This window comes from Fragaria vesca, linkage group LG6 (genome assembly GCF_000184155.1).
Source record: "Fragaria vesca subsp. vesca linkage group LG6, FraVesHawaii_1.0, whole genome shotgun sequence".
NCBI classification, from domain to species: domain Eukaryota; kingdom Viridiplantae; phylum Streptophyta; class Magnoliopsida; order Rosales; family Rosaceae; genus Fragaria; species Fragaria vesca.
The window spans coordinates 29,941,722-29,969,007 of NC_020496.1; the positions used below are offsets into that span (position 1 = coordinate 29,941,722).

General features: G+C 39.9%; 6 protein-coding genes across 6 annotated transcripts; 2 read left to right on the forward strand and 4 right to left on the reverse strand.

Moving 5' to 3' along the window:
• Positions 1–1,102: 1,102 nt before the first annotated feature.
• On the reverse strand, positions 1,103–1,550 carry LOC101311207. The gene has a single exon (XM_004304070.1). It carries the CDS (start codon positions 1,542–1,544, stop codon positions 1,338–1,340), a length of 207 nt encoding a protein of 68 aa, XP_004304118.1. The 5' UTR covers positions 1,545–1,550; the 3' UTR covers positions 1,103–1,337.
• Positions 1,551–2,725: 1,175 nt separating this feature from the next.
• On the forward strand, positions 2,726–4,744 carry LOC101302483 (pentatricopeptide repeat-containing protein At1g03540-like). The gene has a single exon (XM_004305960.1). It carries the CDS (start codon positions 2,726–2,728, stop codon positions 4,700–4,702), a length of 1,977 nt encoding a protein of 658 aa, XP_004306008.1. The 3' UTR covers positions 4,703–4,744.
• A 536-nt stretch (positions 4,745–5,280) lies between these two features.
• On the reverse strand, positions 5,281–8,283 carry LOC101302775 (pentatricopeptide repeat-containing protein At1g73710-like). The gene has a single exon (XM_004305961.1). The coding sequence runs from the start codon at positions 8,281–8,283 to the stop codon at positions 5,281–5,283; it is 3,003 nt and encodes a 1,000-aa protein (XP_004306009.1).
• Positions 8,284–9,295: 1,012 nt separating this feature from the next.
• Positions 9,296–11,933, reverse strand: LOC101303057 (putative secretory carrier-associated membrane protein 1-like). The gene is made up of 12 exons (XM_004305962.1): positions 11,880–11,933; positions 11,488–11,571; positions 11,324–11,386; positions 11,172–11,205; positions 10,944–11,072; positions 10,732–10,794; positions 10,539–10,644; positions 10,237–10,282; positions 10,074–10,141; positions 9,706–9,751; positions 9,457–9,522; positions 9,296–9,373 (listed from the first exon to the last, which is right to left on the reverse strand). The coding sequence occupies exons 1-12, from the start codon at positions 11,931–11,933 to the stop codon at positions 9,296–9,298; spliced, it is 837 nt and encodes a 278-aa protein (XP_004306010.1).
• A 772-nt stretch (positions 11,934–12,705) lies between these two features.
• LOC101311496 (protein STRUBBELIG-RECEPTOR FAMILY 3-like) lies at positions 12,706–18,111 on the reverse strand. Its single transcript, XM_004304071.1, has 16 exons — positions 17,958–18,111; positions 17,694–17,823; positions 17,523–17,594; positions 17,294–17,359; positions 17,090–17,161; positions 16,914–16,985; positions 16,751–16,822; positions 16,607–16,672; positions 16,418–16,483; positions 15,790–16,214; positions 15,248–15,669; positions 14,253–14,524; positions 14,010–14,148; positions 13,582–13,718; positions 13,332–13,488; positions 12,706–13,189 (listed from the first exon to the last, which is right to left on the reverse strand). The coding sequence occupies exons 1-16, from the start codon at positions 18,085–18,087 to the stop codon at positions 13,091–13,093; spliced, it is 2,397 nt and encodes a 798-aa protein (XP_004304119.1). The 5' UTR covers positions 18,088–18,111; the 3' UTR covers positions 12,706–13,090.
• Positions 18,112–22,427: 4,316 nt separating this feature from the next.
• Positions 22,428–25,598, forward strand: LOC101303353 (lipoyl synthase, mitochondrial-like). Its single transcript, XM_004305963.1, has 4 exons — positions 22,428–23,077; positions 23,154–23,365; positions 23,592–23,971; positions 25,228–25,598. Exons 1-4 carry the CDS (start codon positions 22,428–22,430, stop codon positions 25,345–25,347), a joined length of 1,362 nt encoding a protein of 453 aa, XP_004306011.1. The 3' UTR covers positions 25,348–25,598.
• The last annotated feature ends 1,688 nt before the right edge of the window (positions 25,599–27,286 follow it).

Genomic DNA, 27,286 nt, shown 5'->3' on the forward strand with positions numbered 1-27,286 from the left:
TCTTCTTTTCTTTTGTATCTCTCAAGTCTCAACCTATTTTCTTTTTTCAGTTGGAGGGAGCTTTAATTTCCATAACCTTTCTTGTTGAATTTTTCAAAAGGATGAAGACCATATGATCTCCCCATGCATGCCACTAGTTGCACTTGAATCTTTGGACCAAGCATACACTTGATGGATGATGACAGAAGAAGGGATTAGCATCGCGTGTGATAATTTCCACGACACCTAACAAAACTTACAGTACAGAAACAAATGGCCAATGCAACAAATTTAATTAAGCTAGGGACTGGAACAAAGAAAACTGAAACATAAATGGAAGACTACATGCATTCGGTGAGGGAAGTAGAGTCATTACAACGTATATTATATATGAGCTAATGTATATAAGCGGCGATGAAGCTCTTGAGTTGTTTATGAGAAAGACGAGCAACATCAGAAAATTAAAAGCTTCATGTCGATCATAACAGTAGTACAGTACTCCTGTCTTCTGATATTACCTACCTAGGCCTACACGAATTTATATTCAACCTAGTTCTAAGCTCTCTTTCATTGGCACTTTCAAATTTAATGGAATCCCATCATTGAAAATATGATTGATTGAGCATCTATTATGTTGTTTATTTCATTTTTAAGAAAAGGAAACAATTTTTTTAATCTTTGGTTACATTATTGAAGGGGAAATTGAAGCACGAAAATATATATATTAGAAATTTGTCCTCTCTCGATTCTCCCCGCCAAACACAATTTTCAAGTTTAGCAAAGATCGAGTAGATTTGGTTGGTTCTACTTTAGTTAGTTGACTGCATGCAGCACAAACAAATGAGAAGCATTCGACTATTTTCTGGGTTTTTTTTAGCATTTGACTTGCATGCTATTTAATTATTACCTGTAGCCAGCAGAGAAACCTATCTTATCTTTATGAGAGTCGATCTGGACCTGAAGCACACGTTTTGGTTTAATCTACCCCAACCAACATACCAGACCTGCCTCCTATCATCATAATAATGAACCCTTTCACTGTTCCCAGTAATGGATCACTAATCACATACAAATTGATTCAATTGTTGCAGAACAAGAGGGTTTAGAATGTTAGATTAGCAGTAATCTTAAAATCATGAGCCAGAAACGCAGTACTGCTCATAATCATTCGTTTGATATGGTAGAACAACTCATAATCATGTACTCCTTCATGGAAAGAGGCTAGATATGTATAATTTATACACAGAAAATCTGCAAACTGAATAATACAAAAGAGTCTGAGAATTAATACTAATTACTTAGAATTTGATCGTAATAGATTAAGAAGCAGGCTGGGGTGTAGGCGAAGCGATGAAAAATTATGAATAAGATCGAAGTACTGCTCCGCAGAAAGTACATATGATGGCTTTCCAAGACTTCCAGTAAAACGGCACGTAACAAAATCTGGTGGCGGTTTTCATATCGGCTACGCTAGCTCCGCCGCCGCACCTCGAGCATATTCCGGCCGCCGGCTTGCTGCCCCGCACTTTCTTCGTCTGATCCACCAGAAAGCAAAACACTACCATGCTTGCTAGCTCTTGGCTAATTAGCTAAACTTTTCTGCAGTGAAATGTGAAAGGTTCTTGTTTTGTGGAGGTGAGGATGAACTAAAAGAACTTAGATAGAGCTGGGAATTCAGTTTAAGGAGTAAAGAAATGAAAACTTAGGGTTATATATGGATGGGAGGGGTTAAAGGTCGAGCAACTTCTGAAAGCATATTCGGTTTCTAGGGTGAGATGGGACGTTGAGACATGGGATTGAGCGATGGAGATGCTCGAGGTTTTGGGTAGAGACCTGTACGTTGTTGCCAATTGGTACAAGGCTAGGTCTTAGACCGTACACTTGGCTAGAGATGGAGGGAGGAGAATGAGTCTGTGATTAATAGGGTGGTGCTGGGTTTCTGTTGGGAGTGAATATGGGTGGCAGTTGGTAGGTCCTTGTTGAGATTGGAGGCTCGTACATGAAGTTTAACGGTGAGCATAGAAATGGTTGGCTTTTGTTTTGGGAAGGAGAAGAATTGAATGTGATTTTGCATGGTATAAAATGGCTACATCCTTACAAGTATATGTCATTACTATTTGGTTGGTTGTTCACTTGTTTGGATTCGTATATATGTCACTTTTGGTACGTAGATCGATCCTTTCAAATTAAAGCACAATATTGTTCAAGTCGACATAAGTGTCCCAACATGATAACATCATGCGTACTAATTTGAAAGGATCCCATGTATAATCAATTCTATTTCAAAATCTGATCAATAATTGCAATAATTGCAGAGTTAGAAGAATCAAGATATTTCAAAAATAGTGGATCATAACACTTCAAAAATAGTGGATCATAGAAATTATCTTTTGAAGTTCTTTGTGATACGAAAGCAAAGCTATTACAACGTAAAATCTCAACAGACAACCTGACAACCTGAATTTATATTATTGAACAAAAAAAGTTTTAAAAGAACCCATTAAATATCCATATTGCCACACACGACCGTTAGTAAGTCGGTGACGTTCCGACCACAGCAAATAATTTCTTTAGTACAAATGCCGCAAAGTTTGTTTCTCTACAGGCAAAAACATGGGCATTCTTAATTTTATTTGGGCTTTGTTTAGGCCCAACGATCAACAAACTTTGCGTGAAAATAAGGGCGCGCACTCAAACGGCCACATTCTCTTCAAACTTAGCTTCTCCTGGTTTCCTCCCCATTTTCATGAAGCTCTTCTTCTTCTTCAAGCGCTATTACACCTCACTCCTCCCCTCCAATCTCCCCAAACCCCAGAACCCACCACCCAAACAATCCCAAATCCTCCGCCTCTGCAAATCCGGCCTCCTTCTCGACGCCATTCATCTCCTCAACTCCACAAACCCCTCCAAACTCACCCTCAAACCTCTCCTCTACGCTTCACTCCTCCAAACATGCACCAAAGCCGTCTCTCTCACTCACGGCCTCCAAATCCACTCCCACGTCATCAAAACCGGCCTCGAAACCGACCGCTTCGTCGGCAACAGCCTCCTCTCCCTCTACTTCAAGCTCATCCCCAACATGACCCAAACCCAAAAAGTGTTTGACGCCCTGTATTTCAAAGATGTGATATCGTGGACTTCCATGATCACCGGCTACGTTCGCGCCGGGAAGCCTGCTACTTCAGTTGAGTTGTTTTGGGAGATGGTGAGGTTCGGAATTGAGCCGAATGACTTCACTGTCTCCGCGGTGGTCAAGGCCTGTTCGCAGCTCGGGCGCGTGAGCCTGGGACGGTGCTTACATTGTTTAGTTGTGAGTAGAGGATGTGATTCGAATCCGGTAATTATTAGTGCTCTGATTGACATGTATGGGAGAAACCATAGGCCGGGGGATGCACGTCAGCTGTTCGATGAAATGCGTGAACCGGGGGCGATATGTTGGACGTCGGTTATATCTGCGCTGACGCGGAGCGATTTGTTTAGGGAGGCATTGGGGTATTTTTACTTGATGCAGAGATGTCATGGGTTGTTTCCTGATGGGTTTACGTTTGGGACTGTGTTGACTGCTTGTGGGAATTTGGAGAGGCTGAGGCAAGGGCGAGAAGTGCACGCGAAGGTGGTTACATATGGGATTAAGGGGAATGTGGTTGTGGAGAGTAGCTTGGTTGATATGTATGGGAAATGTGGGAGTGTGGATGATTCTCGACGGGTTTTTGATAGGATGGCTGTGAAGAACTCTGTTTCGTGGTCTGCGTTGCTCGGGGTGTACTGTCAAGCTGGGGAGTTTGAGTCTGTTATTAAGAATTTTAGGGAAATGGAAGAGGCTGACCTATATTGCTTTGGAACTGTTCTTCGTGCGTGTGCAGGTTTGGCGGCTGTGCAGCATGGGAAAGAAGTTCACTGCCAGTATGTGAGGAGGTGTGGTTGGAGAGATGTGATTGTTGAGTCGGCTCTAGTTAATCTTTATGCAAAATGTGGCTGCATAGATTTTGCGAGTAGTGTTTTCGCGCAGATGCTGGTTAGGAATTTGATTACATGGAACTCGATGATTTGTGGGTTTGCTCAGAACGGGCAAGGTGAAGAAGCTCTTAAAATATTTGATGAGATGATTAAGGAGGGGATGAAGCCTGACTATATCAGCTTTATTGGGGTTTTGTTTGCTTGTAGTCATGCAGGTCTAGTTGATCAAGGGCGAAAGAATTTTATCTTAATGACGAAAAAGTATGGGATCAAACCTGGGATTGAACATTATTGTTGCATGGTTGATCTCCTCGGCCGTGCGGGGCTACTGGAAGAAGCAGAGAATTTAATAGAGAGTGCCGAGTGTAGAAATGATTCTTCCCTTTGGGCAGTTCTTCTAGGTGCTAGCACAAGCTGTACGAACTCTGCTACTGCAGAGCGCATAGCCAAGAAAATGATAAAACTTGAACCTGACTACCATTTGAGTTATGTTCTTCTAGCTAATGTATACAGATCAGTAGGCCGATGGGATGATGCCGTGGAGATTGCCAAGCTGATGCAAGATAGAGGAGTTAAGAAGAATCCGGCTAAGAGCTGGATTGAATCTAAAAGTAGATTGGGTTCTCATATTCGTGTTGGTGATGTGCACATACCTAGAAAAATCGATTTTAATGCCGTTTGGGGACATTGTGTGAAAACCAGAATAGATCGGAGTGAATCAACAGTAGAGTATCAACCCATGTTGGAGGCTGGAGTACAGTTCTAACAGAAGTAATTGGCACCCCTCATGGGACTGCTTCATGTCCTCGATATTGGACGTCGTGTATCATGTAATGCATGAATCAGGCGGAGGCAATTGCCCTTTTTGATACCTGGTACGATGTAGCTTTTGTTTTGAGGTGAAATGCTCAGAACAAAAATCCCATGTATTCTTGGTTATTCCTACTGCAATAAACAAACTGGGGTTGTACAGTTTTGATCTCATAAGTAGTATTGTTTAGTCTCATTATGTATGCTTTGCCACCATACAAGGACCCTTGGTCTTAACCAGCTAGTAAACCATGTTATAACCTACAACCAAAAGTGGCTTGAGATGCAGAGCTGGGCGGACTCGCAATCCAAAAATACTTGCAGCGAACTCCGGCATGAAATTGATATAAAGCAGCCAAAGTTGCATTCAGTGTTGGCATGTTATAATGTACAAATGTGGAATACAATACATCTTCCAACAAAAACCAGTACTTTCTGTACAATCTTAATTCAGCTGTTTCCTATCATACATACACAGTATTAGATGCATGCACTAATGCTAGTTTCTGTACAGTGTGACTTCGTTGGATACTGTCAATCCTCATACTCTGAAGTGGTTTCATCAAAATCATCTTTAGTTTCGGGATATACATGATGCTCCAAGTCATATGCATATTTCCTGTCTTGCTTAACCAATTTGGCAAGGTCATGCCTATTGGCATCTGTATAGGCATCTATAACAGCTCTGAACAAGGACGGATTGGGCTCTATCTCTTCGTATTTCAGCTGGCTGTAAATTCGCTTCACTCCTTCTACCATACCTGCTTTTCCATAACAACCTACTAGGAAAATATGTGTTACAATGTCTGGTTCCACACCTTCATCCTGCATTCTCATGAATATGGTCAGAGCCTTGTCAATCTCCCCAGCTGCCCCATAAGCATATATTGCAACGTTGTAGAGAGACGAATCAAGATTTATGTCAGCTTGTGTGAATGTTTCACAGGACTCGAGCGCCAAACTATGCATACCAACCAGCGAGAACACAGAGGTGATGATAGCTTGTCTAGAGTAAGGTTTCCCTTCCTGGTAAGATGACTCTAGCTGGGTTACAGCTTCAAGGGGAATCCCACCTTTTCTCAATACAGTGAGCAATACATTACAAGTTCCACTGTCAAGCAACAGTTTCCGAGTTACCATCTCGTGCAACAATTCAGCACATTCACGTAGCTGACCGTTAATGGCATAGCATGACATCACCTTGTTAAATGAAGCACAGTCCCTTATTAAACCCGATTCTTTCATTTCATCTGCTACATCAATGGCTTCATCAAGCATGCCCATGCTCTTGTAAAGATACATCATGGTTGCAAATGCTATCTCATCAGCCCAACCCTTTGCTCTCAAATTTTCGAAAATCAATTTGGCTTCAGATACCATCCCAAGATCTGCATACAGATTTATCATACTGTTAGATGCAACAACATCTGGGCCACCATCAAAACCTTTCAATCTCTCATACAACACTTCTGCTCCCTTATGGCTCCCCGCCTTACCATACGCCTTTATCAGAGATGTAAGAACTATTTGATTTGCAGAAATCCCTGATTCTTCCATGAGGTGAAAATACTTCAGTGCTTCTTCAACTCTGCCAGTTTCAGCAAATCCATTAATTAAAGAACCATACACAAACTCATTTGGCTTTGTTCCTGACTTTACCATATCTTGGTACACATCAACTGCATCTGAAAGCTGGCCAAGGCGAGCATAGCAGGCAATAAGAGCAGAAAAGGTTAGAGATTGCGGCTTCAGACCAGTTTCCTGCATTTCTGTTAGAAGATCCCTTGCTCGGTCCACTAAATCACCTCCTGAGAACATTTGGATGAGAGAGTTGTAAGTGCACTCATCAGGCCAAGTCCCATGCTTTTTCATGCCCCTGAAGAGAGAAAAAGCTTTATCATAAAGCTTTGCCTTGCCATAAGCTTTGATCATAACATTATATTCCACAATATCCTTCATCTGTCCACCTAAATCTCCCTTCCTAGAAAATACAACCTCCGCTTCAGTCCAAAGTCCCTTTTCAGCATATGCATCTATTATTGCTGCACACGTCTTTGATGAAATCCCACGGTTTAACTGACATTTCTCATAAAGCAACTTTGCCTGATCAAGCCGTCCTTCATTAATATACAACTTGATGATGCCAGGAAGAGAATGCTCATTAATAGAGACACCGGATTTCTCCATATCCTCAATCACAATCTCTACATCTCTGATCATGTTTCTTTCACATAATACATGAAGAATAGTTCTGTGAGACACAGTATCTGGGTAAAGACCTACCTCTCTGATCTTCCTGTAGCAGTCCAGAGCAGCATCAATGTTCCCCATATCAGCATAAAGAGATAGAAAAATGTTATAAGTTCTTGTATCAGGAGATATTCCCCTTTCTTCCATCTTATTAAGCAAAGCTTCAGCCTCCAACAAATGCCCATGACTTCCACAAGTAAAGATCATAGTATTGAAAGTAATAACATCCATGGCAACTCCAGACTTCATCATATCTCCAAACACATTAGCCGCATCATTCAAACGCCCTGCCTTTCCATACAAATCAATCAAACTATTATACGTAGATGTAAGTCGTGGTTTCTGAATAGAGTTCTCTGTATTCATTGAAGTCATAATTTTCGAAGTTGGAACTCTCCCACCAGTCTTGAAAAGCTCAGTTGACAAGAAATGCTTAAAACTAATAGGCTCAGAGACAGAACCAACCACAGAATCACCCATAGTATCCAAATCAAGGTCATCAAGCTCAATCCTCCCCGTACACCAGTCCTTATAAAACTTATCCGCCCTATCAAACTCTTCTGCATTCTTCAATGCCCGAACAACCGTATTCATTGTAACCTCATCCGGGAACATCCCCCTTAGTTTCATGTGCTTAATCCACAACAGCGCCTCCTTCACAAGTCCTGCTTTCCCATACACATCAACAAGCATCGAATACGTATTGTTAGTAGGCAGTACACCCTTCTTCGCCATTTCAATCCAACACAGCCTCAATTCATCCCACCTCTGAGCTCTACCAAGCACCCGAAGCACCACATTGTAGTGAATCACATTGGGCAAATACTCTTTCTGTGACTTAAACCACTCGAAAACACGAAGAACCCTCTCCCAGCTCCTCTGTTCTTTAAGAATCACAGTCTGCTCTTTCGCACTCAGACTCTCACCAAACGACTCAAGTGTCTTTTCAACATCGTTTTCATTCTCCAAAGACCTCAAAATCGAAGGCAACACGCCTCCATACCTCTTCTTCTTACCATTAACTAAAGAAACCTTAGTGGGCAAGACCAAAGCTTTCGAATGACACTGAAGCTTAAACCCTACATAAACCCTAGACCCACTTGAACTCTGCTTCTGGGCTCTTGAATTCACAATACAAGTACAATTTTGAGAAATTGGAAGAGGGTTTTGTTGGGTTTTAGCTAAGGTGTGGTTGTGGTGAGTGAGATTAAACCCTATAACAGGCCTAGCAGTGAAATTAGATTGGGGGTTTTGAAGCTTACTTGGTGAAAAGGTGTGGCCTTGCATTGAGCTGTGGAGACTTTCTTGCCCTAATTCTCTGGAATTGTAGCTCTGGCAGTGAAGCATCTTCAATCTGCCTTTCAAGTTTGAATCTTGGGACTTTGCGGTTTTCCAGCTCTGAATGTAATTAGGGTTAAGACACAGACGAGGAAGAAGAGCTTGTTAATGCTTAGTTTCTTCATTTCCTGCTACTGCCCTTGGAATGGTGTGGGAGAATGAGGAACCTTTAGGGGTAAAATCGTCAAAATGACAATATTGGTCTTTTCTTTTGATTTTTCTGAATTCTTGTTTTTATCAACTAATCTCTACTCCTGAAGATGATGATTGTGATTGTTATGGTTGGAGAATAACGTACCTAAGGGATATTTATCATCTATTTGATTATTTTCTAGTTAACTTCGCTCATGTGTATTGATTTTAATCATTATCATGTTTTTCATGTATGTTTGTTTCGTTAGACATAAGAAGTGAATTATAGACCTTTAAGTTGACGTCTGAAAACCTCAATCAATCAATCATAATCCACTGCAAAAATCCGAGACCATAACATGTAGTTTGTTAACACATTCGAACGATGAAAATGAAGATACACACAACACTCAACTCGTCTATTGATGAACATGAATTGTTTTCACAAATTAGAGTGATGTTCTATCCTTAATTTCAGGATGGTCCAATTTACGAAGCTATGTTATCCAAATTTAAGATGTACATAATTCTTCATCCAATTAACAAATTGTCACATGGGAGGAGGCCAAAGCATTCACTCACAAAGTTGTAACAAGGACACAAGAACGACCTCATAGACAGTCCTCTCTATAACTAGACACAGTAAAAGCGATATATCTACTTATCTAGGTGGGCTAACCAGTCTTCTCCATCTGACTGCATCAAAAAACTCTTCGATTTGGGAAGACTGAAGAGTACTCATTTTGTGACATGTTATAAGACAGTGGACCAAAAAAGAAGCCTATATATAAGACAATACAAAATCATCAAGCAGCATATGCATCCACTCTCAAATTGCTGCCCTCATAGCCTCACGCGTCGCTTCTGAAGGACCTTTTCCGCTGCCTCTGAAGTACGTGTACACTTGCTGCAAATATGAAACAAGTAAGTTTCTCCCAAGAGGAAAAAGAAACCGATGATGAGAGTATGGCAGTCAGTTAATCATCTGACCTTAAGAACCCACAAGCAGAGGAGTGTTTCGCAGACATACAGCCCAAATCCTATGAAGTAAAACATCTGCGATAGAGTTACAAAGTGTTCATGAGAGATCAAACCATCAACAATGGCAAGCTAACAGTCTCTCGAACATTTCTATTTTAATTTAATTAATAAACTAACAGTCTCTCAGTTTTTTCGGTATTGTACAGAAGACTAAAACAATATGAAGCCAACATAAAGTATCGAAAGCTTGAAACTTACCTGAACAAAAAGGTTCCGAGCATATACGACTGCAGGGATAATACCTCTGTTCACATAATCACACAAATCAGCTTCATTGGAAAGAGGACAATTTATTGTTGATGAATGTACACTCTTGACAACATTCTTAAAAATGGATGGTGATCACTAGTTCACTACTAGAAGAGAAACCAAGGTTTAGCATTGGTAGAAATCTCTACGCCTAGATTTGCATGATATCAAAATTATAGGAGAGCTGTGGACATTGATGCAAGATATTCACCAATAAGCTAAAATATTATAACGTTGAATGGCACATCTTTGATCCATTTTGACAGCAGTCATTACTAAATCTGAGTAAAATAGATGACTAGGTAAGAAAAACTCACGCAATAGTTGCTCCCGACCAGAGAACTGGAGGAGAAATTGAACAAAAGACGCAAAATCCAATATGGAGCTGCAGATAGGAAACAAGGGGCAACATAAGCGAATTTCCTTGTCATCTTAAATTGAATGCAGATAATAGCACTACTAACTAGAATATAAGCTTACGCAGTAACTCAAGAAAAACCCAGCAAAACTTAGGGCACTATCGGTCCTGTAATAGATGGCACACGATTAGAATAAGAAAGTAAGAAACAAAATTCATAGGACAAAGCTGTGTCATGTGCATTCTTAGCATATCATAACATAGAGTAGAATAGAGTGCATTTTCCCATTAACATCTTCTGAGTAGATGATTAAGTCATCAAAAGGGTAATCATCTTCATAGGCCTATCCAGCTAGCCTCATTACAGTTTTTGTGTAGTGATTTGGAAAGTGAAAACAAGGGAGTTCCATAGAATTGTAAGTACCTCATAGCGCGATAAAGAGGGCGATACCAGAGAAAATATGCTAGAGGACACACTATGATGAAGTTGAAGATAGACAAAATGACAGCGCCTATACCAGTCCCAAGCCCTATAACAGTACGTAGACAAGTTTAGGCAAAGTTTTATATATATGCAACAGTTTAAATATTTATATGGTAAGGATTTAAGATCATACATCCACCATTGACACAATATACGGAAGCTGCAACAATACTCCAGAACATACAGAAAGCGAAACCTGAGAAATGTCATAAACTTAGTCAATTGAAGCTACATGCAACAGCACAATTTGACTTGATTTAGTTAGAAGACCTTTAGATAGAGAACATAAAGCAATTTTGAATCCTGACAATTACTACAGAAGAATGTATACAGCGATAAACATACCCAAAAATGTACTGAACGCAACATACATGATCTTCTGTAGGTGGATCGGTACATCGTTTTGAATGTCATGATGAATTATGGGGGCAAATGGAGGAAAGTTTTTCTTGTCTTTAACAACTTTTCCACCAGCTGCCAACACAAAACAAGGGATTATATCTCAAATTACAAATCTGTAATTGGATTTTGATCTCGTAACTTCTCTTTAACATAATGAACATGGATATAAACCTTTTTCTATGGCCTCTTCTTGCTTCCTTAATTCCTGCAACAAGATGATGACATTATATATAAACTTTGGTTACTATATGAAAGATTAACTATTTGCACTTGCAGGAATTACAATTTGTAGAACCAGCATTGAAGTATATAGAGGCAATTACCCGTTCCTTCCTACTCAATTCAGCCTCTTTAGCTTTGAGTTCCTTCTCCTTTTTCTTGAAACTCTGAAGTAGCAAATTAAAACAATTAGAAAATAAGTGTATGCTCACTAAGAACATATACAAAAACTAAAACTCTGATTCAGCTTCTTGCAAAGGCAACCGACCCTTGAATTATCAAGAGGTATATCAACCGTTGCACCGCGATCATAGGGTTCAGGAGGAAGGGGTGTAAGCCTTGAGCCACCTCCCTGAAATGTAGCACAAATATAATGAGATTACAAAATCATGTATATCAGATTATATCCAGAGCGAAACTTCATTTTGAAATTAAAGTGCGAAGGTTCTTATACGTGTATATATATATATAAACACACGAACATATCGTCTGTGATCCAATTCTTATGTTTCTTCATTTTCTTCGTAATTTAAGCCACTAAGCTAAAGACGAAAACAGCTGCATTATGAACATAAATTCACGGAACAGAGAGATCCAAATTAACATTGAAGATTTGAAGACAAATATTGTTGGCCTATAGATACAAACATTGTGAGTTACCGCAAAGGGATTAACATCATCTTCAGCGAAAGGGTTAGCTTCGTAGCGACTCATGGGAGCGAAGCAGGCGATCCAAGCTCCTCCGGTGAGTGCAAGCCGGACTTGGTTATCTGAATGAGAGAGTGCTAGAAAAGCGTTGAACGTGAAAATGAGAGAGAGAGAGAGAGAGAGGTGTTTGTTTTGGTTTTTGAGAATTTGAGAGGGAGACAGAGATATAGAAGCGTTTTGGAATCGGAAAACGTACGGCCTCTGAGTCTCTTGGTTCCTGGGAAAACTGGAACGGAAAAAATCAGAGAGCCAAATTACGCGCGTGAAACAGAGAACAAGATTTCATAGCTTTGTTTATATAGCAACTTTGCTTGCATGAGTCGACTTTCAAAAAAAAAAAAAAATCCAAAAAGAATTATATTTTTGGAGGAAAATTTTATTGATGAATTTTCATTGAACTACACAAAAATAAAAAGTGACTAATTATATGATGTGTTTAGGATACAATATTCTTCTGTAAAACTAACTTGGAGTAAGAAAATGTGGAGCTATTCGCGCTCCACCTTTCCGATCTTACTTTGTAGGAGCGTAAATAGCGTTCCTCAAGAACATTCACAATCACTCAGAAATGAAAATTACTATAAAAACAAAAATCAAAATGGTGTAGATTAACGGCACAAGTAGATAATAGCCTATCTTTAAGCAGCTAATTGTGCTTTTGGATCAAACTAATAATATGATGTAGTTTCCATTCATCTTGATTTTGTAGTTCTTGCATGCTTAGCATCGAGGTGTTGATTGAACCAAAAATGTAGCTTAATCAAATAAGACCATGACTGATAGAATAGATCATTATATTTGAATAATTGAATCGGTAGAAACCAAGCTCCTAAAGCATCAAGAAATACTACACAGAAAAAATGTTTCACTATCAAGAATTTATAGTCACAAATAATTGGGTTAGCTAATTTATGCAGCACACACGTCATTGCACGAATCAAACTATTGATTGAACACCGAACTATTGACTGTCACATCCACACCTGTCGGTAGTTGACGGCAGTACGAACTTCAAAGGGATGTGAACTTTGGTGGTGTTAATTTGGAGCATCATCTGCGGCCTGTTCACGAGAGATGTATCTTGTTGATGGTAGCAGTGAGAACTAGTGTCTCTGTCATTGTTGTTTCCTTGATAATCATTCAATAGATCTTATTTGACAGGGTCAGTCTTCACTTGATCCGCTGCCGCGAGGCTCTCTTCGTATCATGTCTAATAGGTCCTGAACAACTTCAGACATTGGTGGCCTGAACTCTGGCTCCGACTGTCAAATAGAATTGTTGTTAGACATATGATTGGGTTTGGAGTTAGGTGAGCTATGTTTACAGGCCCAGATGGTGCCATTTTGAAGAAAACTGAGACACCCAAGGAATATAACAAAGTTTTAGCTACTACGAATTGCTCACCTGAACACATCGAGATATGATGTCAGCAAAGTGTGATAAGGATTTTGTAGGATACTCTCTGTCTAGGGAGGGATCGACCATCCTTGACAATGCATCAATGTCATGAAGCTGGGGAATGGCCCATCTAACCAAGAATTGCTCTCCTCGATTCCGTGTCCTACATTTGTAAAAAAGTTGATAAGAAAAATTTAAGCTTTTACATAGAATTGAAGGAGTAGCCATTACGACTGGAATATGTTTTTTCGGTCACCTGTCATGGGATTTTCGGCCTGTTAATAGTTCTAACATCACCACACCAAAGCTGTAAACATCACTCTGATGAGTATAAATCCCTGACTCAAATTCTGGAGCTCCGTAACCATAGGCCGATAGCAAATGCCCTGACAACTGAAAGAATGAAACAGTTAGCAGTAGATTAAATAGTAGTAGGGGTGAGCATGAAAAGCAGAAATAAAAACCAAGACATTCTACGTGTTGTCTCAAAAAAAAAATGTAGCATGCTCCAAGATTAAAGGAGAAAATATAACTAATGAAATAAATTAAAAATATCAAAGGAGACCTAATCTCTTTAAATGTATCTGGGACCAAGCAGTCCAGATTTTGGCCCACTCAAGAATACACAGATCGCTTGATAGAATTTCACTTTTGTAACTACATCTTAGTGGGATTATCTCTTACCTGACTTACGGAGCCAGATGATATTAAGGAAGCCAAGCCACAGTCAGAGACGCGGATAGAAAGGTCATCATCAAGGAGAAGGTTGTTAGACTTGAAATTCCTGTGTACGATAGGTGGCTGACAGACCTCATGTAAATACCTTCTCACACAAAACAGAGACAATTTAGACTCATATTCTTCTTTTCAGAATTTGATCACGAAAAATATACGTGCAAACAAGTAGGTTCAAAAATTGGCACTCACTCCAAAGCTCTTGCAGCCTCAAGTGCCATTCTTATGCGAGTATTCCACGAGAGTTTCTTTTTAAATTCATCGTCCGAGTGCAGAGTATCATGCAGTGAACCATTACTGCAGTACTCGTAGATAAGAAGCCTTTGACCATGCTCTGCACAGTATCCTATGAGCTCTACAACATTAGCATGCCGGATTCTATCAATGTTGTTTACGAGTTCAAGAAACTCCTCATCCTTCTGGTGATTAGAAGCTCTCTTGTCCAATTTCTTGACTGCAAGTAGCTATAAAGCATAAAAAAGAAAAGAAAAAAAGATTTAACGTCAGTTTCTGAACTCTTCTATGCATATGTGACAGTAAACTGCTATCACATGAGAGGAAGAGATTAATTTAACAAAGGCAATCATTAGAGTAACTTGTGCCTGTATTTTCTTCATTGTGGAAACCATAATCCAAAACTAATGCATAAGTTGGACATTACATCACTTGGACAAAAATCAATATACACCAAGAAAACATAGTTATGCTGTTCTTCTGGAAAGCCAAGGCATACACAAACCAAACAAAAGAGCACAAAACAATAACTATTTTTATTTTTTAGCACAATGTTGACTAGACTTCATCCAATTTCAGTCTATATAAAGCAAATATTATTCACAGCCTATTTTAGTGCATATGAATATTTATAAACATCAATTAATATGATCATGGATTGAGGGGAAAATGGATTACTGTTTGCAGAAAACTTATGACAGAAGGAACATGAAGCATTAAACTAACCTACAAATCATTAGATATACCCTTTCACTTGGTTTTCTGATAAAAGTTCATTCATATTGTGTAGAAAGAATCCAGATTGGTAGAGCATAAAGCAGATAGTCATACAAATGCAAACAAGAAACTACCACAATGGTGCAAAAGAATAAGCACCTAAAACCAGTCAATCAATCAGCAATGATGTAGATGCCAGGAATAAATGAAAACCAATTCTTAATTAAGAAAGAAACCTTTCCATCAGGAAGCTGTGCCCTGTAGACACTTCCCAGCATGCCTGCTCCAATAAGATTATCCTGAGAAAAGCTGTTTGTATATTGCTGAAGTAAAGCAATGGTGAAAGACTTGGCAGAAATAGTGAGGTTTCTTGTGGAAGGCTTCACTGTGTTTACTTCAGTTGGCACGATTGGCTTTACAATGACCCTCTCAACAGGAAATGGTGGTGGAGGAGGGGGTGGTGGAGGAGGAGGGGGAGGAGGCATCAAAAAAGGATTAAGTGGATTCATATCAACCACATGACTATCTCGTCTTTTGGGTACTGCACTCATTCTTTGGACATTTCTATCTTGCTCATCATTTGACTTTGGCATTGCCCATGTTCTTCTGGGTTCTGTTTCAGTATCTTCTTTGGGCCTCACATCTACCTTTTCTGGAACTGTTCATCAAAGTTTTAGCTAGTCACATTACCAAAGTGCATATTTATGATCCTAGAAAACACAGCATAATCATAAATTAAATTGACAAAAAAAAAAAAAATGTGAGAGAAGCTGCTTACCTTTCTGTAATTGATTGTTTGGTTGAACCCGGGACTCATTATCCATGGGTGGATTCTCCCTGTCACGATAAGCTCCTATTTGATGCGGCTTGGATATTCTGTCAGACGCTCCTCTTCGTTTGGTACCTCTTGGCATAAGAAACAAAACTACCAGTACCAAAATAATAAGTACAAACACCCCTCCAACTGATATCCCAACTACCCTTTTAGTGGTAAAAAAGCTCTTTGCTTTTCCAGAATTTGATTTTTCTTGTTCAGTTGTGGGTGGTGTTCCAGGTGGTGCTTTACTAGGTGGTGTTCTCCCAGAAGGTGGTCCCCAAAAGGCATAAGGAGATGGTGGTGAAGTTGAAGGAGGTGATGGAGCCAATGGAGATGTGGGTGGAGGGACTGGAGCAATAGAAGAATTTAATGGATTTCCGTCACTTCTGCATTTCAAAATATTTAAATTATAAATTGCTTCTACTTTCCTTGACAACAATGTATAACCAAAAGAAGTAACTTAGATGTTCCAAGTTAACTGCAACAAAACCCTAACACTTCAGTTCATAATAAGTAGATTATAGTGTGAATGAAACTGCAAGTAATCAATCAGTTTAAAAGGTAAACTAATAAACTCAGTGAGTCTAACCTAAAATTTGGGATGCTCAGCAACTTTGGAGGAATGGGTCCAGCAAATTGGTTGTACTCTATATTCCTGTTCAACAGAGGAAGAACTCATTTATAATGGGAAAGATATAAGATGGAAAACAATAAAAACCCAAAGTAACCCTACAATATTCTACAAATGACAATTAAAATGATTGTTTTAGAGGATTACAGATCGCTCAAGGGAAGATCCTGTAACACGTCAAGTGTTCCAGACAGCTGATTGTGCTGCAAATGTCTGCAAAAAGAATTGTTGGATCATTTACCAACATAAAATATGCATGGTATCAATGGCTTACTCGGGCTAGATACTCACAGACTGGTCAAAGCTTTAGCGTCTTTCAGAGAGGGTGGCAGTTCCCCGCTCATATTGTTAACGGACAAATCTCTGAAACAGGATAAGTACGTATCAGCTACTAGTAGCTTATACAAGTATATCTGGAAAGGATAACTCTGGAGAGTTTAGAATAAGAACCTACAAATTGATCAATGCAGTAAGTCTCTCAAAGGCATCTGGTATTTCACCGGTTAAGAGATTATTGTTAAGAGACCTGATTGGTAAAACAGCTAAAGTGAGAAATCAGTAATGAAAGAAATTAAAACATGGGGACCGCTCTACTGAGCACTAACACTGGAAATAAAGCTATGGACTTACATATCTGTGAGCTGATCCAATGAAGACAAAGAAACTGGGATACTTCCAGTGAACTGATTAGCTGAAAGAAAACTGCCAAAGGTAAAGACAATCATATCTTTTGCATAAGCAGGTGTGCACAATAGGCAGATAATCAGCATTCGCAGTTTAGTATATTATGTATGCCGTATAAACACATAGTTTCATAAAGAGGGCAGAACATACAAGGTTACCATGGTAACAGGTAAAACGGAAGGTATAGTTCCACCAATATGATTGTTGCTTAAATCTCTGCACACAAACATTAAAAACACCGCCGATCAGTAATCCAGTAATGTGTCAACAAAAAATACCGTTTATATTCCAAGAAATGCTACACATCAGCAAATGAAATTACATGATAAAACAACAAACTAACTCACCCCATCAGGGAGAGAAGGAAAGTATAACTTACATTGTTTTTATTGAAGTGAACGATCCCAAGTTCTCACCCAATTCACCTCCCAGATTGGCAGCATTAAGAATTCTGCAAAACCATATAATCAATGACATATAAGACCACTGCCAACAAAGAACTTGGGAATCATCCATCGATAAAAGTAGTCGGTCAATTAGATTAACATACATTGATACAATTGCGCTATCATTGCACTGAACCCCTTGCCATGCTTCCCCACAAGGGTCTCCTCCAGCAGAAGTCCACCCAGGAAGAACAGGCGTGCCGAGCGCAGCATGTAAGCTGTTGATTGCAGCAACTGAAAAGCAAATGCAGATAACAAGTGTTCATTACTTCGTAAACTACAAAAACATGCAACTACACTTCAACAAAGAGATATTAGAATCTCAATGCTGAACAACAGCCAACATATGAAACTGGGTTGACCCTTACCATCTTGCAGATTAGTAGCTCCAAGCGAAACTTGCGCCAAGCAAATCAATATAAACCCAATCAGAACATGTTCACAGATCTTCAGCTCCTTGTAGTCCAATTCAGATCTTCTCCTCCCCATTGATCTCATATCAATTTTATTTCCAATTCCTTTACTCCCAAGCAATCATTCACAAAACCATACTCCAATCTGAAAATCAAACCAACACAAAAACCACTTGAGAATAAAAAACAAACGAATAATACTAAAAAAGAAAAACAGCCCCTGATCTTATCAATGCCCAAAAGCTGAACAAACTTGGAACCCAATTGTCACAACCCAAAACCAAATCAGCAGCTCATAAACATATCAAAAATACAGAGATAGAAAATTACAAGGAGGAGCAAATAGTAAATGCTGGAGAGAAACGAAGTGAGGGAAGCAAAGAAAGAGTGAATAAAAAAAAATGCAGAGAGCTTTTTGTGGATTGATGATAACTCCAAAAGGATTAGAGCAAAAAGAAATACTTAGAAGCTAAGATTCAGAGAATATAGTAATGGAAGTGAGGGAAGTGTGAGCAGAGCATATATTAAATTATTACATCATAAATTGGAATTAGTGATTTAGATACCTTGGGAAGCAAAAAGAAAGGTGGAGAGGAAAAATGTGGGAAAAGTTGGAAGGGGGTCAGGTGTGGAAGGAAGAAGGTGATGAGGTGCTTCTAGCTCTGAAACTCTTCTTTCTCTCTCTATCTCTCTGTTTTGCCTTTTGTTCTGTTTCTCTCTCTAACCACTGTCTATTCTTTCTCAGTTTCTCGCTCTAGAACGTCTTCTTCAACTGAAGGAATAGTTGTGTGCGTAAGTCATACATATCTTCTTTGCTTAAAAGGGTGAAAGACTATGCCCACCGTGCCCATGTGGCGCGTGTCGCGGTTACTTATATGGTAAGTTCTTCAAAGTTTACAAGATCATCAAACCATCTTTTTTATTTTCTTTTTAAGAGGATCATCAGTAGAGGGTGTGAATCTATACATATCTTTATGAATGGTTTAAAATTAAATAACATAAATTGTTAAGATTTTATCGTGTATTTACACATCTTGTATAAAGGGCAAAATATCATCAAGGTTCTATTTCCTAATCCCCAAATCAAGGGATTGGATTATTGCAAACAAGATTTAGAAGATTGATTGTATTGAAAAAACGATTTTGGAGATTGATTTAGAAGACAATGGATATTCATTCTAAAATACATTTTGAGTTCTTTTGTTTATAAATGGACTGAATATTTTAGTAAATATGATTGATCATAACTTGTCTTATAATAATTAACTTTAAATTTACAGTACTTTCTATTTGTTTCTTAGACCATTTATATTGATATTTTTTACTTTTATAGCAAGTATGAGTGTTTTTTTTGTAAGCGGAGCAATTCGTTGTGTTATCAATTATACCAGTTATTACAGAATGTACATAATTACGTATGTAATTTCATAAACAAAATAATATAATGTATGCTACATTTCAAAATGAAAATAATACAGAAATCCTTATTCCAAAATCAGCCCATTGCTATCCCTACCGAAAACATTCGATAGATATCATTGACCACACAAATCATGAACCAAAATTGACACATTCTGCATGTGACTTTTAACTCTAGTGTGTGATATAATTGGAACCCCAAAAATCCTAGAAGCTTTGCAGTGCTTGCGATGGGGACAGTCCAGCCACGCTCCCGCCAGCGCGCGTGAAACGGTAAAATTTACATTTTCAAAATACTATGGTGGTATTTAAAGACCGTACATGTCCAATAATAATAGCCGCCAGTTTCATTTCTATGGGCTTCACGTGTAGTGTCGAAATGACATGTCATGGGCTTTCGTGCCCAGCCAATCACAGGCCCACAAAATTCAGAGACGCAGTTTCCTCTGCTTTGTTTTTTCAATAAGTTCCAAATATTACGCAGAAAATTAAGAAAAAAAACGACCAGAATTTTTTTAACTCTTTTCCCCCCGATAAAAGTGCTTTTTCGACAAAAGTCCGTTTGGATAGAAGACGTGGAGCTTAGTCGTAAAGTAAAACCGAGTAGTGTGGGAATATAAATTTTGAAGGAGAAAAGCGGCTTTTGGGAAAAGCAATTTCTTTTTATCTCTTTGCAAAATTCTAACATAAAAAACAAAAACAAAAATTAGAGAGAGAGGAAAATCATAGAATCTCATGAAAGTGAGGCAAGCGATGTTTAGCTGTCAGCCTGCCATTCAATCACGGAGTCTAATACTCAGTTAGCCACCGACTTATTTACCGAGAACTCCACCTCTTCCGTCGTTTTCTCCATCGTTTCATTTTCTTGTTATTTTTCATTTATTGCTGGATGATTCAAGAAATTATTTGAACTAATCAATTCTACTGACGACAAACCCAAAGAGCATATAGTATATGAATGAAGAAATATACATTGTTTTTTTTTATAAAATTAAAAAAAAATACATGTTAACTTGACACGTCGGACTCACCAATCATATGATTTTACATCGAAACTTACAGTTTATAATAACTCACTTTACATTATATAATGTCTAAACACTCATTGTTTATCTCATATATATTGATTGGTCAATCACGGAGTTATTTACTTCGGCCTGCGAGCTCATCATATATTTTAAGGTTTGAAAACTCGTTATGCGCTTCTAAGGCGAATGGTCGGTTTGGAGCCTCTAGAAGCCGCCTAGGCGGATTGAGCGGCCTTATTTTAGAAAACTGCATATATTCAGGATTCAGAACCTCGGTAGACGCTACTAGGACGGATGATCGGCTTGAAGCACCTTGACGGGCAACCTTGTTTTAGAAAACACTAATATTTTTGAATGTCAACGATTTTCGTTTGGATATTATTTAGCTTATTCGTTGCATTGTTGTCCTAATTTCAAGCATAGACTTTTCAACCTTTGACATTAGAATAAGAAAACGAAAGCATCAATGCAGTGTAGTTTCATCGAACCAAATTAAATGTCATTTCTTAATAACAATATGAAGAACTTAGACTCGTTTTCCATCATGTTCCTGATGTATGCAGGCATTGGAGGCTTTTCCTTATCATATCCAATCGTCGGGTTTGTTCCATTAATTGTTTAATCAGCTGTGACATCAATCGCATAAACATACGAAAGAGAAGTTGGTTGATGCATTAGACCAACTTATATCAATTAGTTATTTGGACTGAGAGAAAAGAAAGACAGATTTTTAGCAAATGAACAAGACAGCTCAAAGTGTCGCACACTATCTCCCAGTTTTGCATCAATCAAATTCAAACATGGATCTTCTTGTTGGCTGCTTCATTGATTCCAATCCCCAGTCGACACATCTGGGTTTTCAAATTGTTTTGCTAACCGCTGCTTAAGGTCTTCGTCCACCTTATAATTATATGCAAGCTGACTCCAAGTCTCCAACTACCTCTAATCTTGTCTTATCCCAATTCATATTCATACCATCTCTATTATTTGAGGTCTTTCCAAATGGCTTATTATGTTAATTTCTTTGAATTATAGAATGGAAAACAAAAAATGAAAAACAAGAAAAAGTTTAACCATTTTTCACGACAATCATACCATCGTTAAAACTTAAAAGTTAAAACCACTAAAAGATAATACATGATCATTCCATTTCATATATGTCTAGCTAAGAAATGCGCTTGCAACCCTATAAATCTACTGCTTGATTGGTTCTGAATTTAATTTGTTTGGGACCATATTTGTGCTAAACCTTTTAACCAAGGCACTAGTTCTAATTGGCGGGTTGAGCTTGTGACTATATTGTTGTGTATTGATTGGTCATTTTCCTCCCAACGGTCACACCCACCTAACACTCTCTTATATCAAGGGGTAAAAGGTATGGGAAAAAATTGACATTACATACAAACTTCAAGCTAAAATTTCACATTTTGCGAGTAGCTAAATATATCAAGAGCTATTTCGTTATCAATGCATGTTCATATAAAGTAGCCTGTAGTTCAACAGCTTCGCCTAATGATAGTAACATTGATTTACATTTATGAATCGATACGTCAACTCACAAAAGAATTGAACAATCATTTATCCTAGGTCCATTATTGTGCTAATCCAACCTGGCCAATAGTTCTTATTAGCGGGTTGAGCTAGTGAACTACATTGTTGTATATTTATTCATAGGTCTTTTTCCTCCCAACGGTCACACACGCACCTAACTATCATAACTTGTCACAGCCTCTTCTATCCAGGGGTATAAGGTATGGGAAAAAATTGACATTACATACAAACCTCAAGCCGAAATTCCGCATTTTGCAACTAGCTAAATATATTATTTCTAAGAGCTCTTTCGTTATCCATGCATCGCAGGCTCATATAGAGTAGCGGATAGTTCACCACCTTCGTCTAATGCAACATCGTTACATTTATGTATCGATACATCAACTCGCAAAAGAATATATGCCTAGGAGAAGGTCCAGATAGGATCATGGGCCATCGTGTTACTTCTTTGTTGAATCGAAAAGATCTCAGGCCCAATATCCAGTTAGAATGGGCCATAGGTCCGGAAAGAGCTGGATCCAAGATCCAAAATAGTCTGCGCCAACCAACCGAAACTACCAACCTCTCTCTCATCTTCTTCCTCACCATCGAATCACCACCATCACATGAATCAATCTCTCTCACCACCCTAACCCCAGACTCAGGCGCCAAGATGCAGACCCGGTTCGCCGCCCTGACCCGAACCCTAAAATCCACGACCCGATCCTTCTCGTCCTCCTCCTCCTCGCAGACCTCAACCACCGCCTCCTCCGATTTCCCGCCAACTCTCGCTGGCCTCCGGGCCCGCCTCGCCGCCGAGTCGCCCTCTCTCACCGAATTCGTCGGAGGCGAAGGGCCGTACTCCGTCGAGGTCGGCACGAAGAAGAAGCCGCTGCCGAAGCCGAAATGGATGAAGGAGTCGATCCCCGGCGGCGAGAAGTACACGCAGATTAAGAAGAAGCTGAGGGAGCTGAAGCTCCACACCGTCTGCGAGGAGGCCAAGTGTCCCAACCTCGGCGAGTGCTGGTCCGGCGGCGAAACCGGCACCGCCACCGCCACGATCATGATTCTCGGCGACACGTGTACCAGGGGTTGCAGGTGAGGTGTTCGACGAAATGCGTCGTTTTTGTTAGTTGAAATGTTGAGCGGAGTTTGTGTTTGAAATGTGGTGCAGGTTTTGTAATGTGAAGACTTCGAGGACGCCGCCGCCGCCGGACCCGAACGAGCCGGCGAATGTGGCGGAGGCGATTGCGTCGTGGGGGCTGGATTATGTGGTGATTACTAGCGTGGACCGGGATGATATGGCGGATCAAGGGAGTGGACATTTTGCTGAGACGGTGATCAAGTTGAAGAAGCTCAAACCGAATATGCTAATCGAGGCATTAAGTAAGTTTTTGTTACCGAAATTTGTTTGATTTAGCTACGCGGCGTTGGTTTTGAATTAGTGTGTTGATACATTGTTTGAATTAGGTTGGTAGAAGTTAAGTTAGGATTGTTCATTGTATGCACTAAATAGATAGGGTTGGCAATTGTGTGGTTAGATTTCATTCTTGTGTATACTTTCAATATGTGATTTGTTTTTCATATGTGTTCTTCATTCTGCGTGTTGTAGTTCCTGATTTTCGAGGGGATTCGGATTGTGTTAAGACAGTTGCAACATCAGGACTAGATGTCCTTGCTCACAATATTGAGACTGTTGAAGAGCTTCAGAGTGCAGTGAGGGATCATCGTGCGAATTTCAAACAATCTTTAGATGTTCTGATGATGGCCAAGGAGTATGCTCCTGCCGGGACACTAACAAAGACTTCAGTAATGTTGGGTTGTGGGGAAACACCTGATCAAGTTGTGAAGACAATGGAGAAGGTGAGAGCAGCTGGTGTCGACGTGATGACATTTGGTCAATATATGCGACCATCAAAGCGACATATGCCTGTGTCTGAATACGTCACTCCTGAGGCTTTTGATAAGTATCGAGAGATAGGGATGGAAATGGTATGCTTTCATTCTTGTTTTGTTTTGTTTTTGTTCTAAATATTAGAACTAGTTCTCTTATGCATTACAAGTTCTATCCTTATTCCTTGTAGTTCGGGGAAACTTTATTGGGGGCTGGTAGTATTTCTTGCATGTCATACTTTTTATGCGTAAGCCTGTGTTGGCTAGGACAACAGCATCGGCACCAAATTATTTTTCCTTCCAATCTGTCCCTTACTTCTTTACTTTATATGTCAGCATTGATAGTAATTTTGTTTAGTGTCTTTCATTACTGACTTACTAGTATGCAGTTAAAACCACTTAGATGCCATAACCTATTAGCTATAGGAGTGTTCTCACTGTTAAGGGTATAATAGGGAATATGTTGTTGTGGTTATTTTAGACATAGTATAAAAGCATTTGACAATGTAATATTTCAAGTCAGTAAAACTCATTTCAGTCTTTTACGTTTTCTCTCTCCCCTTTCTTGTCTTCTTCTTGCTACATCTCTGGTTCAATACCTCAGCTTTCACTCACCTCTCATTTTGTTCACGGGATGTGCAATGCAATGTAGTACATATGACTAACTCTTACAAGGACAGATGCATTGAGTAGCCCAAGTTCTTGTTACGGACCACTAATTTATAGAAAGAGGGATGAATATTACAAAACTCTTAAATCACTCAGGTCTCAGGGTTTAGCCCTAAATGTCAACTGTGATTTGTTACTGAAATAAAGATAAGAGGATTGATTATAGTTTTTATACTCACAATTGAACACTATAGACCAATGATCGTAATGGTCCACCATAGGCAGCTTTAGACTCTATTTTGCCTGATTGCTCCCAATTCCCTAAACCTGGATACCAGATCTTTTAGGCCTTGGTATCCTTTGTGTGATGATTCTATAACATTTACATTCTATATTTTAATATTTTAATATACCAACCTCTAAGATTTGAATCCCTTTGAATATACAAATTCTCACTTTCTTCAAGGTAGGGGCCTGATATGTGTCTTGCATTATGATTCCATTAATTACCCTTTGGCTTTAAGTAAAGTGCAGGGAACAACTGATTAGATCATTCTATAATTGTTACTGTACCAAATGTGTTGCTGATATCTATCAAATGACTGTATATGTGACAACTTGTATTGTTGGGAAAGTAGATCATTGAATGACAAATATACAGACTGATTTCATATCATCTCTTCCAGATCAAATATATGATCAGAATGTATAACAGATGAATTAAGTATATATTTTGAATGGAACAGGGATTTCGGTATGTGGCTTCTGGCCCCATGGTCAGGTCGTCATACAAAGCAGGTGAATACTATATCAAATCTATGATAGATGCCGATCGGGCTGCATCCTCGCACCCTTCTGCCACATGATGAGTGGGTTTCTTTCCTACATACAAAATTTTCATGTCTGTATTTTCCTAAATTATCGCTATTGTATTCTTTTCCCCTTGCTTGGCTCAGTCTGTATTGTACAAGTAATGATTATATAGACCGAAGCTTACATGGGCTTGACACTGTTCGAGCTGTATCCTCGATTCATTGTAATTAACCCAATATTCCCCGCCCCATTGAGGTTTTGTTTCCTTGATTCTTGCTGTTAACGAGTTAATCTCTATTCTTTCTGTTCTGGGTTGGCCTTGCCATGAAACACACACACGGGAGACTGATACTATTGCTTCTTCGTTTTCTGGCTGAATGGACCAAACAGGTTGGGTTGTGGGGGTCCCTCGTTGGGGGCTCGACCATGAACCACCTACTCACTTATTATCAGTAATGACAGAACTGGGTACTAGAATTCCGATGGGGTCTTGATGCCCAGGCTTTCGTTTTTGTATTGAACTTCAGGAGGTCCTGTTGGGAAGTAGGTCACATGCATCCATCTGGGACCATATCTTGTTGGTGGCGTATGCGTATCTATCAACTTTGTCCCTTCTAAAACCTTTCTTCTCGTCTTTTTCCTTTTCCTCTTTTCAAAAAAATGTTTTTCTCCTCCTACCTTTTATACCCCTCCTGTGAAAAATGACCAAGCTCCCATCAAATATCTCCGCCCCCTGTAAAAGACCCGGTCTCTTTCACTTCCCCCAAATCGTTTTTATGACCGTTAAAATTCAAATGCCTTTCCCACCCTCACCCTCTAGTCTCCACCATTAACCACTCTGACATTCCCTGCTTTGAGTTTTCACAATCCAAATATGGGTTGCTGTTTGGGCACCTCCAGGACCCCAAAACCAGTCCCACCACCTCCCAACCACCACCGCCACCACTTCCATTCCCAGAAACCCAACTCCCTGAGCCAAATCAACCCGAAAAGCTATGCCGAAAAACCCGAAACCAGATCCCCACCACCGCCACTGGCTGTGGAAGAAGAGTCCGTTAAGGAGGTCCTCTCCGAAACCCCAATAACCAAGCCCCAACACCCAGAAACTCCCCCGGAGAAAGTCACCCTTTCGCCTCCGAAAGAAGTGCCGAAACCGGCGGAAGACCAGCCCAAAATGCAAGCGGAGCCGGCGGTGTCGGAGGCTTCTCAGCTTTCAGAGGCTTGTGGGGTCAGCGAGAGCTACTCGTACTCCACGACTACTACCGCCACTACTATTGCAGACGCCAGAGAAGACGAAGCTACAAGTAACCGGAAGAGGGATTTGGGTCCGAGAGCAAATGGGTCTTCCGGGCCGGTGCGGCGTAAGCGTCCTTACTCCGGCGAAGTTGGTGGGCAGAGAGAGAGGGGGCCCAAGCCGCCGAGGAGGACGCCGGAGCCGGCTGTTGGGAAGAGGAACCGGACGGAGACTGCGTCGTCGTTCCGGGGAAGGGAGTCGGGTCAGCTGAGGAACATGCAGCGGAGTGGTGCGGTTCCTACTGGAGTGAGGCGTGAAACGGTGTCGTCTAGGTCGAGGTCACCGGCTACCCGGAGTGGCGGTGGAGGGAGTCGAGCGGGTAGAGGAAAGAGCCCCGCGAAGGTGACCGGGCGAGCCGGTGGGAGTTCTTCCTCGGTGAGTGTGGAGGAGAGTGCGAAGAAGGGTAACTACAAAGAGTCTAAAGAGGAAGTGTTGGCCGGAAAGGAGGAGGTCATAGAGGAGCAATCAAACGACGGGGTTGCGCAGCCGCAGCAGGAGGGGAAGGAGTCCCTTGACAACCCTCTGGTTTCGTTAGAGTGCTTCATCTTTGTCTAGTTGATTTTATGGGTTGCATTTTGTGCTAGTGTTTCTCTTTGTTAGCGTAATTGAGCAAAACATGCTTTGATAGAAGATTGGTGTAGCAAAACCAGTTCTTTGAAGGGAATGGAAAATTGTTCTTTGCTTTCGAAAACGATGTA